The sequence below is a fragment of the Balaenoptera physalus genome, assembly GCF_965194825.1.
Source record: "Balaenoptera physalus genome assembly, chromosome: 7".
NCBI classification, from domain to species: Eukaryota; Metazoa; Chordata; class Mammalia; order Artiodactyla; family Balaenopteridae; genus Balaenoptera; species Balaenoptera physalus.
In genome coordinates, this window is record NC_138886.1 from 65838829 (window position 1) to 65852321 (window position 13493).

Consider the following 13493-nt stretch of genomic DNA (forward strand, 5'->3'; position numbering starts at 1 on the left):
AAATGTAATTCTTAAAAAAAAAAAAAAAGCTGAAAAACAGAAGTTGGCTTTTTAAATAAAACCCACCCACCCTTTAAAAAAATCACACTCAACAACAGAAAAAAAACCCAAAGGGACCAAAAAAGAAAAAACCCCACACACAATAAATACAAAAAAAAAAAAAAAAAATCAAGCACGATAATAACACATGGTCCCTCTATTTTAACAACTGGAGTCCGTACTTCTTAGACAAGCAAAACTTTTACTCTACTCACTGAATGCTTTGCTTGCATTAAAAAAAAAAAAAAGATAGGATTTGTCCCAGAGCATCCATAGGGATGTCATGATTTACCAAAGCCTGATAGGTTATTATCTGTCTGAAAACATTGCCTTTGTATTTATATCCCCCATTTATTTTTAAAGTGCCCTTGGGCATATACCTCTCTCCACCTGCAAAGGCTCACGTTTGACACGTACCTAAATTGAAGGCTACCCTTCCAAAAAGTAAACCAGTAAATAAATATACAGATACATAAAAGCTTCTCAATAATGGCAGAAGCTCTACATCTTCGAGAAGTAATTGTGATAACAGAAATTGATAATAGAAATGACCTAGAACGGCCAGCATCAAGTTCGACAGACCTCCTGATTATAATTAAAAAGTATGGAAGCCCGAAATGAGTCACTCCATTTGGTGACAAGCATGGCTAATATTTCTTAGAGATGGTTGAGAGGTATGTGCCTCAGAGACAAGAAAGGTGGGAAACACTTCTCCACCTTTCCACACAAGACAATATACAGCACTCCGGGTTTGAAGGGGCAGAGGGGCGGCAGCCCTCTCCACACTGCACTTAGGAAGGCTGAGCTTACCTTGTGATAATAAGATCAGCTTTCTAATCTTTTGCTAAATCGATCACAAAAGAAAGCAAGAATGAGAGACAGAGAAAAAGAGAGAGAAGGAGAGAGAGAGAGAAAACAAATTCACATTCTAGACATCTGGTTTAAAAAAAAAACTTAAACAATAACATAGGGATTTAAAATGTTCTGATCACAAAATCATTTTCTGTCATAAGCGATCATCTCATGTGCTGTCTTGATGATTTTTCAGATCAGCCGCATCATCCAAAAAATCATAAATCAAATTAAGATAAACCAAATTCACAGCATCATCATCATCCATAAATGAGTTCTGCACAGATGCATGCAGTGTGCAGATATGTGAATGGTAAACAGAAGTGGTCCCCACGGTCCCTGCTCTGACACAGTCGCTCCCCGTCTCCTTGGTGTCAGATGGCAGATGACTCCAAGTGCAGGTTGCTAAGCAGAGTGCAGGAAATGCCTACTGTGAAGTCTTTCCCCTGACATGTAGGTATGACACCACCAGAGTTATTACAGGAATGTGGAAATAGAGTGACAGTACATACTGTCAAACAGTCTACTGATAAAACAATCTGCCAACCACAAGCAGCTCACGAAGTCCTACCCCTCTGTGTATTATTTTTAACACCCTCCCTCCCCTCCCTTTCTTAATTTCACAAGCACACATTTTGCGATGACTTTAATCTAGAACTCCGTTGCTTCTCACACATCTGCAGTTACCACTTCCTAGATTCACTGCTGAGAAAACAGCAGCCAGACCCACAGCAGTCACATCAAGACACACTGAATAAGGAAGAATAAATTAACATCGACAAAAGGACACACTGATCCCCCAGATGGACACATCTTTCCGAAGATCACTTGTGAAATTGCACATCTCCACTGCTATGTTACCAGGAAGAGATGTTTCTCTTCATTTCTCACTTACAGCAATAGAAATCTGTAATCTAATTAGATGATGTACCAGCCCTCAATATCTGTCAACCAAACAATGTGCAGAAATGTGTAGACCAGCTCTGGCACTCTGTTCAACAGTGTCCCTTTTCCGCTGTCAGCAGTACTGTTGGCCTCTGCTAATATAATTACATTGGCTTTTATTCAATTAAGTGCCATCCCTTGCTTAAAAAAAAAAGCTACTTTATCAATTGATTCAGGTGTAATGCAATAATAAAGATGAACTCATGGCAGTGCATTAGCTCTGCTGTTCATAACTTCAGTACACGGGTTCATTCGTGGTAGTCGATTTCCATTATGCAACCACAGTTCAAGAGAATTGATTCTTTTATGTTCATTTCTTAATCTGTTTCATTTTTGTTTAATAATCCTCCTAAATGCCATATGCAAAATACTTGAACTGGGGAGGGGAAGAACGTGCTGTGGAAAGCTTACTGGTCCACTCTCATGATGGTGGGCTTGTTCTAAGTAACTCCAGTACGACTGGGGTGGAAAGAGGCAAAGCAAGAGAAGGAGGGAGAGAAGACAGATTCTTTAGAGAGTCCTGATCCTGTGCCTCAAGAGGTTATTAGGTTCAGCCTCCACAGAATGGACAAAAGGCAGCACTCGATGTTAACAGAGACCTGGGCTCAGTCAATCCAAACCCTGAACTGTCAGAGAACACTGCCAGGGAGGAGAGACAAACACCTGGGGTTAACAGCAACTTCCAAGTTTACCTGGATCAGAGAACCAAAGAGGTAAAAAGAAAGGGAAGACGGAAGAGACACAGAAAGGAGTCACGCCAACGGACTCTGAGACATACGGGGAAGAGGATCGTAAAATGGGAGGAAGAGCAGAGAGTGCTGGAAGCGGGAGGGCACACAGCAGGGGAAGCAGTGGGCAGCTGTCTGTAAGAGGGAGAAGGGAAGGAACCAGTTCTGAGTTCTCCAGGGAGACAGTTTCTCTAGAACATAAACCTAGTGTTCTGAATATTTATCTCCAGAAAAGAGGAAAAAATAATCATGAACAAAAACCATATTAGAACTTACCATATTTTATAAGAATGTCAACAGTACAAAAGCTGTTTCTATTTGCTTTGATTAGGCAGGTGATACCCAGACTCCGAGGAGGCAGCTTCCTCTTACAGAAGAAACAAAAATGACTGGGATGAAGAGAAAAGGGGAGTTGATAAGTGGGAGGGGGAAGGATCTGATCTCACTGGGGATCTCGTCAAGAGAGGAGGCCAGAATTTAGTCCCAAGATGGTCACTTTCAAGAAGAACGTAAGCTATACCTTATTCGACCTCAAGTCTCTTGCAGCTCAAGTAGAATGCTTTGCACTTCAGACATAATTACATTTATTTGACTTCAATCAATAATACGCAGCCTTACAGAAACTTTCCCCAAAATACATTGTAGAAGAGAAAACAATGATCCCAAGATTGGAAGCATGTAACCGAATATTTAAGAAAAGACACTGATAATACAGCAGAGGATAATTCTGACCCTATCACACCCCACTGTGGTGCAAGGTAATGATATATAATTAGGGCATGACACAGTCCTATAACCTAGCCTATGCTTGGAATCACAAATGTTTCCTCTGACCCTCTGTACTCTTCCCTACTCTCTGTACTGAGTTTACCAAAACCTCCTGAAAACTAAGAGGACCCTCAAAAGCAAAAAAGTAATGAAGCCTGTATGATATAGGGGAGGTCATAAAGCCACACTTACTCCATGAAATGCTGAGTGGAAGTACTCTAGCTGGACTAAAGTGGACTACTAGTCTTTTTCGGTTTCTTTAATGAAAACGTATGTCAATTATATGTCAGTTTAAAAAAAAAGAAAGAAGAAAACTTTACCATGCAACCACAGAAGACACCAAATCCAACACAGTCAAGCAAATGCAAGTGCCCTTTAGAGAAAGTCAGTCCTGTCTTGAGCTTTTCTCTTCTCATGTTTCTCTTTCCAAGCTTGTTCAAGTGCCCAGTTCAACTTAATGCAATGTTTAATGATACAAATAAAAATTAAACACATTAAATACATTGAAAAGAAAAAGCGTTTTGAGATTTTAACTTTCGTTTTGAGAGGAAGGAACTTTAAAAAAAAAAAGTCTCATGACCAAATTAGAAAATCAGAATGTGGTTGTCCAAAGTGAATAGTAAATCAAGCTATAGGTTACATGAGAAGCTGAATCTAACCTTAATTCTTAATCAGTTCTGAGCCATTCTAAACTTAGTGAATTGAAACAAAATACTTGATAATTAATTACAATGCCTCAGGTGAAATGGAGTTGAGGCTCCATTTTGGAGCTTTTGCCTTTATTTTTTCTGCTCACCTCTGCCACTACACACACACACACACACACACACACACACACACACACTTCTCAAATTATATTGTCCAGAATGATCACAGTGATGTATACACAGCAGATACGACTATATATATGGGGTGCGTGTGTATATGTGTGTGTATGGGGCAGAGAAATGTTATTTATATACAATCTGGGAAAATCTAGACGCTGGGTTTGAGTGTATTGTGGGATACTGAGTCAATATTCCTGGTCAGAAATTAAATCTGCTAGCCAAATCCACAGAAATGAAAAGTTAAAACCTCTGCCCCTCATTAGTTCTCCTCTTATCTGATTGCTATGACACTATCTGTTGTCCTTAATGCCTCAAAAATATTTGTATCATCATTAATTGATGTCTTATAGCCCTGTGAAGTAAACGACATTTTTGTTAGTATACATTTCTGTAAAACAAGTAGTTGCTCTAATAGGCTAACATTTAAAGATTTTTCTCCAAAAGAGCCAAAAACCATCCCTAGCTCAGGAAATTCAATGTAAAATTCTAGTGAACAATGCTCCCAAAACCCCCAGAAGTATCGAAGTACATAATAAATGCAAGAAATAAAAGCTAAGCAAATTCTTGCAAATTAAAAGTATGAAATTCAGTCACTTCAATCCCTTTCAATATAAAACAAATCATCCATACTGGTCACGCAGACAGTTCCCTCTACATTCAAATTATTCACTTGAAGATAAGCTCCCACCAAACTCTTCAGGGGTTTAGCTAATTTACTGCACAGATACGGCACGTCTGTTGTAATAACAGGTAGGATGTATTGGGGTCGACCATTTATCAGAATTAGACTTCTTTTCTCAATTCACAGTGAATTACGCTGCCTACATGACTCCCCTCTCTCGGAGCCTGCCATCCCCTTACGGCCCCTAACGTGGCAGGCGAACAAAATTGACAGTCTCATCTTGTCAACAAGGGACGATTCTCCTGAGAAGCCATTTAACTTTGCCGAGGAAGCAATGTATTAATGTGCCTGTCCCGGGAATGTTAATCATCTTCAAGCTTCCGACCTAACTTTGACGTGAACGAAATCACCAAATTTGTTTACTAAATGAATCGTAATATGGTAATAAGAAAGCATGACATATATGGAAAAGCCAAACAGATGGTTTGTTTACTCCACTTTGCAACTTTATAAATGTTGTAACTCTGAAGATGTTAGTGAGAATTATTGGTTTGTTGGCAGAGGTGGACGTGTCTCTCGCATACTAAATCTGGCACTACGGTTACAAAACAATTTGTCATTGCTGTGGAATGCATAAAAAATGTTAATGTAGTAATGGCATTTAGGAAGGCAGACTGGTGGATGGAAAACGTCTATGCTGGATGCTCAGGTTAAGTGCAGAATTGATATCCAGCGCTGTTCCCTAACCATTTTACTTCTGAGTTGTATCTGACACATCGAGGCTTCTCGATGGTGCTGATTATTCGATAGATAACCTGTTGCGCTGTAATGTGAGACGCGTGTTACACTGTGAATAGGATTATGTTTTCACAGCATTTGGAAATTTTCTCAGTCAGGCAGCTTTTACGGTGCTCAGTTTACTACCATTGTTGGGTAAGAAAAAGCAAGGCGGTTCACCCTGGCATCTTTTAAGGACAAATTAAATCTGAGCTAGAATTTTGAGATTTATGTTTACCCTGGATGAACTAGCCCTCAAGTCTTCATCCGTTGTTTTATTGTCTTATACAAAGAGTTTAGAAGACCTATTTCCAAAATAATAAGAATGCATTTTTCTCTAGATGCTCACATTTCTTCTCCTATTTAAAAATAAGCTGTCTTTTCTAATGTGTACAGGGTGGGACATCAGTTTCTCTGAGATCTTTTTCAAAGGAAATACTTCCTAAGACTAAATATCCAAGAAGGTTTTATAGCATTAAAATGGTTAATTTATGATCTTTTAAAAAGACAACATTTGGGATGTATGAGTTCCCCAAGAGGGGGGGGGATAGAATTTTGTAGGCAATATTATAACTCAGCTATGGCCTTATCTAGAATTGTGTTGAAAAATGAAACTACTTAAAAAAAACATGAACAAAAAGAATGTGCAAAATCTAATTTATGTCTTTGGTTAAACAATGTCAAAACTACCAGCTGAGACAGCAAAACTTCAGTTAAGCAACCAGCAACACACCTATGCTACTAAACATTTCAATGTTTAGCAACATGCAGGTGATTTTTTTGAAATTCTTTTTACTTTTGATTCACACAAGCATAGCCACAGAAGCAGAATTTTGTATGAAAGAGGTGCTTATTCCTCCCCAAATCATGAACCACTTTCCCCATCTTCTTAGTTCCATATATATTCATATTGAAACCACCACGAATCTTGTGGGATTTACCTGGTGTATCACCATACAGTGAAATTTCTACCTGTCTGCAGAAGAGAAATGAGAGAGCAAAGTGAGCTAAAGAAACCCCTGCATTCATCTTGCTGCCCAAGGATCACTTTGGAGCAAGAAACATTAGCGGCTATTCCAGCCTGGCGCTTCTATCTCATTTGAAACATCTCCTCGTTCCTGACCAACAAAGAAAATTTCAATAGAGTACTTTTACTGGTTTAACAACAGTGAGCTCCCGGGATCGTCAAAGTGCTAAGCCTTTTCCAAGGAGAGAAGAAATCAGCAGCTCAAATATAATTAACCTTCCATTCTCAATGCAAACTGCCACGCACAGGAGCTCTGCAGTCTATTAGCGAAGTTATAATGGCCGACAGGCAGAAGCAAAATTGGTCAAAAAGTTGGCTGCTGCTGTCATATTTTTGGAATTATGATTAATGGCCCTAATAATGTGGATGATTACTGATATGTGTATCTCCAGCAGTTTATCATATTGCTCTGGCTGCCTACGTCCACAATAAGCAGGATGCTATCATTTACCTCTTTATTGAAGGCAATCCTTCTCTTGAAGGAGCATATTCTAATTGCTTCGTAATGTTTTATGTCTTAAACATTTTGCAGCTCTGGACCTTGCCAACTGTTTCGTGTCTACCATTGATTAATTACTGAATGTTTAATCAAAATTTAGAACCTAATGTAGTCATTTATGAGCGCACTGCAGTGCCAAAGTAGTTAGGCTCTGCTCCCAACTTTGGAGAGTGCTGAGTTCAAAATCAAATCCCAGCCGCGCATGAGAATCCAAGAATTTCACCTTGGGTGCTCGGAGGTTGCCAATTCCATCTCTGCTGATGAATGGAAGGTAATCTAACTACAGGGTAAACAGCATCTTTACCTACCCTCTCCCCACTGGATTTCCCTTTCCTCTTTCTCCCGATTGCCTAATCAACAGAGCACCACTGACTGCTTGCTTCTGAGGGCAAGAAGGTTCTCGTGAATACCCATCACAAGAACATAGCTTTGAAGTGGTTAAACAAGAGAAAAATAATTTGCTGGGACAAATACATAAGTTTTTTTTTTTTAATGTGGATTTTTTATGGTACTGTCATACAGCCATTCACCGTTGAAGTTAAGTGTTTTTTTAATACCATTACTGAACTGCTGAAATGGATGCTAATATAGCTTGGAGTGCTAATGTCAAGTCCTAGTAATAAAAAAGACAGACTGCTGAATGAAATAATTTCAAGTAAAAAATAGAACAAAAGTGCTCTCTCTCTTGCTCTCCACTTTTATTGAATTGGGACTGACTGAGCCAATTGCTTTAGAAGTCTGTAAAACACAATTACTAGTGAGCGGACTGACCCCCCAGTGCCCCCTCAGTGACACAGCAGACTAAAAAGGCAGCAGAGTTAGAGCGGCTCCCCTCAGCTGGCCATCAGACCCAAGAGGCTTGCTTTTGAAGGTCTGTTGTTCTCATTGCCCAAATCTGTCTCCTTTGACTGAAAAAATCTTATTCCCCATCCATGTGCTAAAGTAACTTCATACATCACTTCCTAAGATGAAGATGTCTATTCTGGCAATTAAGGATGATCTGTCTTTTGATATTCTTATTTATGTGGGTGTTTACGTAGAAACACACATATACATTATGCGGATGCATTTAGATGAGAATGTTAGCATAATTTTTGAATAGCTAGTAATAATTCAGATTGACATATGCAATAGCAAAATTGAGGCGCCACTTACGTATGTTCGGGTAGAAGCACTTGGCTTTTTTCTCCTAAGGTAAAGTCAAAATAATTAGAGCAAGCAAGAAAAAGAATTAAACTAGAAGTAGGTAACATTTTTCCCCCTAGTTAATAAGAGAAGTAATAAACTCCATAAAGTACTAGAGTTAAGATCACTAACACTTCAGGCATAACAGCTTTTTACCAGGAATTTACAACTCCTGTTTTAATTCCAGCAGCTAGCATTAGGACATAAAATCTAGGTATTTTTTAAGTGTAGTTTTATGTTAAATAACTGAAGAAAAATTGTTCTTTCCTGAAAAGCATTCTTTTCTCCTCCTTCTCAGCTTGCTTCTCTCTCACACGTGCACGCACACACACATCTTGGCACTGAAGAATTAAAGTTAATAAATCCCTTTTTTATGACACTGTAATTTTTTGGCAAGTGTAAACTCCTTTTATATTCTGCCACATTCATTTATTTGAAGCTTGTGGGAGTCTTACGGCAAAAACATTAAATTATTTCTGAGAAGGCTTTTTTAAAAAAGAAACGCCTTCTAGCCCAACCTTCACTATGAAATTTCAACAGAGAAAGAAAAGTCTGTGTTCTTCTTAGCACAAGAACAACAACAACAAAAATGATCATTCACAACAAGAGAGAGCTGGCAGAAGCCTCTCACCTTAAGAGAGAGCCCATCTTCCCAGGACTGATACAAGCAGATACTAATATATGTGCGAAGTCTTATAACCTGCTTCCAGGTGAGAAACGGCCTATGTTTTTTAAAAAAGAAAAGAAAGACTATCTAGAAAAACAAATATTTCACATGAATAATGATGAGAAAGAATCACACCGAGAGAAAGTCTATCAGAGGATCGGGTGGACGGCAGTGGACCCAAGGGAGACGGAAATCAGGAAGATGACCCTTTCGAAGTGGTGCTATCATGAAAATTACTACCTGTGCATTCAGTACGTGCATTCTGCTCTAAATGCTATTTTTGCCTGAATTTTCGAGTTTGCACTGGCGAGAGCAGTAGCTTGTTCCCTTTGAGGGAAGATAAGGGATAAAGGGTATTACAGAAGCATTACGTTTGTGCAGAGGAAGTTACGTAGCCACAAGAGATTGAGTGTTACTCCCATCAATAGAAATTTGTAAAAATTTCTTTGTATCATGGAGAGAAAGTCCTTTGCCTGCCATTAAGCTTTGTTGTCTATTTTGTAGGCAGTTTGGTGGAAGTGACTGGTGTAGTTCTTGGACTGGAGGAGTGAAAGGTCAGCAGAGGCTTAAATGAGCTTGTCTTACATCCAGCTGGGCCAGCAGGAGGTCATTAGGAAGATCCGAGGCTCACTGTAGGCTTGACAGAGTCTCTCCCCATGATACAAGGAGACTGTTTTGCTCATTGCTCTTCTCCCAGGATAGAAAAAGAAGCCCAGAGACAGGAATGACACCGAAGTTGATCTTACTACCAAAGTTTCGGTTGAGGAGGGCACATCTAGCAATTATTCAGAAGGGGGCTTTATTTTGTTTGTTTGCCTTTGATGGAAAGTAATGGAGAGAAGTACAAAAGACCTACTGATCTCCTGGCTGTATTGTGAAACCAAACAGACTAACAGGGAAGAAAAAAAAAAAAAACAAACTCTTCCTTTAAAAGTCAGAGGACCTGCACAACTTCACCTTTTAAAAGAATTCTGGTAAAGGAGAGCTGCAGTTTGAATGGCAAAAATATAGGAAATGAAAAGGCTGACGCCTTAACATGTTCTCTTCTTGTACTTGGAGAGGATTAACACGCTTTATTTGACAGCTAATTATATTAGGGCAAATATACTAATAGTTATCTTAAGTTGGTGCTAAGTGGCTCATTTCTTAGAGGTATTGCCTGGTGAAATCATGTGTACTTACTGAAAATCTCTCTTTAGAAAAGTTCTCTATAAGTTTCCAAACACAGAGAACGATGGAAAAAATGGATGTCGCTGCTGAGAAGGTGCTAACAGGAGGCAGGTAGCATGTTTTCGCATCTTCACCTCTGCTGTTAATGTATGCAGTGGCTCATCAGAGGTAGCTCAAGTTAATTTATTCCTGCACACCTGTACAGGGCTGGAAGTCAGGTAATCAGACAAGCAAAAACTATACATCTTTGCTTTTTAGGTACAGCTACCCAGAGGCCTATATAGGAACAAACTTAGTTCTGGAGACATCAGCAGGTTTTAATAAACCAAATACAGATGTCTTATTCCATACAAATCAAGAAGTTTACATGTTTAAATCTGGACAGATTTAACTAGCAATCAAAGAGAAGGTTCACACTTGGCACCAATGGTTGCCTCCTATTTATTTATAAATCACCCTGACCAGATATTATTTTGTTTTTAAATCTATTCATGGGGCTGAATCGCCTTTCCTACACCTTGAAGATCAACCATATATGCTAACCCTTCTGATAAAATTCAAGATAAACTGTGGCAATTAGTGGCCACTATTCTCAGAGGAAGAGAGGAACAAAGATGCAGACCATCTAGTTTCTGTGGACAAAGTCTTCGTTATAGTTGCCAATGTAAAATCTATTTAGGTCTGTTTTAGTGATTGGCATTAAATGGATTTTTTATCATATTAGCAAATGATAAGGAATTTGGGGGAAGAGGACAGAAGGGTTTTTATTTTTCTGAATAAAAACCAAATGTAATTTATAAATGGGGTTGATCCATAGCCACTCAGCCCTCCTGGGGATCAAAAAACATGACAGAGGATGACAAATGACCAAAGGAAGCCAGGCCCAGCCAATTCTATGACACTATCTTCAAGAAAATTGTCCTTTATGAAGACTGTAGGTTCTAGGCCAGTTAGAATTTCTTCTTCCCAGGGAGTATTTTCATATGTTTACTTCAAAACCCAGGGTCAGCTTTCCTGTTCCCTGACAGAACAGCATCTTGGCAGAAAAATCAAGGGACAAACAAGAAAGAAGTAAGGGTGTTTAGAGACTGTCAGGTGTAACACTACACACTGTTATCAGTATACACGTAAATACTTCATCCATTGCCTTACGGTTCTATAGTTCTTTACAGGGAAAATAATTTACGTTTTACTTCTAGAACTTGGAGTAAAAATTACCCTAATAACCACCTAGTGACCAGATGAACTGGAGTCTGGGTATATTAGCTTGCTCTTTGTCATTAGTGTGGAATGGTCCTCTTTGCTTTCTAATTTATTAAACTCACTCTCATTCACAGCTGTATAGAAAAGGACACCTCTGACACTGCGCTTGGACTCCTCAGCCCTCACAAGCCTTGCTTGTGCCCCACTCTCTCTCTCTCTCGTCTCCCTTTTTGTGACTTTACACAAAGAATATTCTTGCTTTTCAAAAAGCCTTCAATCTGATCTTATAAAACCCAGAAAGACCATAAGCGAAGACTTGGCAATCTCTGCTCCCTAGCCGTCAAATCTAAAACACAGCATTTAGCATCTTTCTACTTCCATGCTACTAACAGCCTATCTGAGACCAAACGCGCAACTCCCTCGTGTATAACCATCTTGGAAGAAGCGCAAGAAGACCTGTTTCTCTCTCCTGTAAGGTGTTCTAAGCCCAAAGACAAGAAGGGTGCTTTCGTAGACAGAAGGAAGAGGGTCATTCTGTTAGTTTTATCACAGGCATCCCAGAAACCCGGTAGCCTTGCACACTTCAGCCCCCACTCAGAATGCCTTCTAATGCCTTATTTGCACAAGGAAGATGTCGTGGAGTCCAGGATGGATGAGTCGAGACTCTAGGGAGAGGAGAGAAATGGGCGAGGACACGGCAGGATTAAAGGCAAAGGAGGATTTCTGTTTGGGAAGGTATGTTGGCTCAGAGAAAGGTAAGAAAACTTATCCTAGCTTCGTAGTGAATTGAAGAGGAGAAAAGCAGGGACACGAAATTCCCGGGGTTCTTGTGACTGACACAGTACAAGTGACGAGAAAGGGGAAGATAATATGTCTGAGGGGTAGATTCGAGATGTGAGGCAAGAGGCTTTGTGAATAAGGAGATTAAATTACAGGTCATTATTAGTTGATGAAATGACAATAAAAGGCTGAAACAGGAGTACAATTACAGTGCAACTGTGTTTCCTGAGATGCAGGAAGAGGGTGGTACCCCAATGGCATCACTGTTTTTGCTTATTCAGTGGTAGTTACATTCACATCATATATTAAGTCATAGACTCAACAAGGATGAACACTCTTCTTCTTCTTCAAAAAAAAAAAAAGTATCAAGAGTTTTTGCTATGTTTTTACCCTGAGGTCAAAAGATTTGAGGATTCTTGAAAAGCAAAATTTCACGTGAGAATCAAGACTTTCTTGTACAGTATTTTTTTTTTTCAATTTGCTTTTTATCATGTGTGACAAAACTCCAGAATTAAAAAGATTAGGCATGACGTGCTATTTCACCCATATGAAATGTAATCACCTGTCTTCTGAGGTTTGCAATCTCTTCTGTGACTGAACATACATGGGAGAATATCTGTATTACGCTTCTCACCTAGAATATCCTATATCCTAGTTATCCTAGGCACTGGTCTAAACTTCTGTATGGCTGGTCACTCATGAAACGCTCAATCCTTAAAATAAAATTAGAGATTGAAATATTCTTCTGCTATCAATCAATCAATCAATAAATGTTTTTCCTCAGACAAACCACCCTCTCCACAGTACCTCCTTATACATTAGGACATAAAAACACAGCACTTCCGTTTTCTAGTGGCTTGACATAAATGAAAGCACCAAGCTTCGGGTGTTGTATGTAGCCTTTGGTCCCAGAGCCATTTATTCCAGTGTTATGACTTGCAGTATTTTCAGCAAACCAACTAAAACTGTGATAGGAATTCATGCAAATAAGCTTAAATTTTGGCTTGTCTTCAAACACTCCATTTCCATAAATGTTTTATGCAGGTTTTCATGAGTCTTTTATTTTTGTTAAAAAAAAAATCCAATGCATTAACCTCATTATCACAAGTGCACTATTTCAAACATAGAAGAATGAATATTGCTCACAAACTTGGCGGGGTTGGCTATAGTATTATATTTTATTATTCAAAGTCTAGCTATCTTATCTGCTGTATTCTGGGGCTGTCAATGATAACCTGGAACTGAAAAGAACTTTGTGACCATAAAACATTTTTACAGAACAAGGTAAATAGGGGAGGGGGAGTTTTTAAGAAGAGAGATTTCTCTTCAAAGCATGTTTTGAGTTGTACAAAGAAAGCCACTTAGTTTTTTCTCAGAGATTTTGCTTTTCATACATTGGGCCGC

General features: G+C 39.0%; 1 protein-coding gene across 23 annotated transcripts in view; it reads right to left on the minus strand.

Annotated features, from left to right (window-relative positions):
• The window catches only part of BNC2 (basonuclin zinc finger protein 2), a 430833-nt gene that overhangs the window by 12321 nt on the left and 405019 nt on the right, over positions 1-13493 (minus strand). For 4 of the 23 annotated variants that reach the window (XM_082468012.1, XM_082468010.1, XM_082468008.1 and 1 more), the window contains one exon: positions 850-883. The exons of the other annotated variants lie outside the window; for them this stretch is intronic. In XM_082468012.1, the coding sequence (XP_082324138.1) occupies positions 865-883 (19 nt within the window). In that variant the 3' untranslated portion in view covers positions 850-864. The remainder of the gene's footprint in view (positions 1-849; positions 884-13493) is intronic. 23 annotated transcript variants of the gene reach the window in all.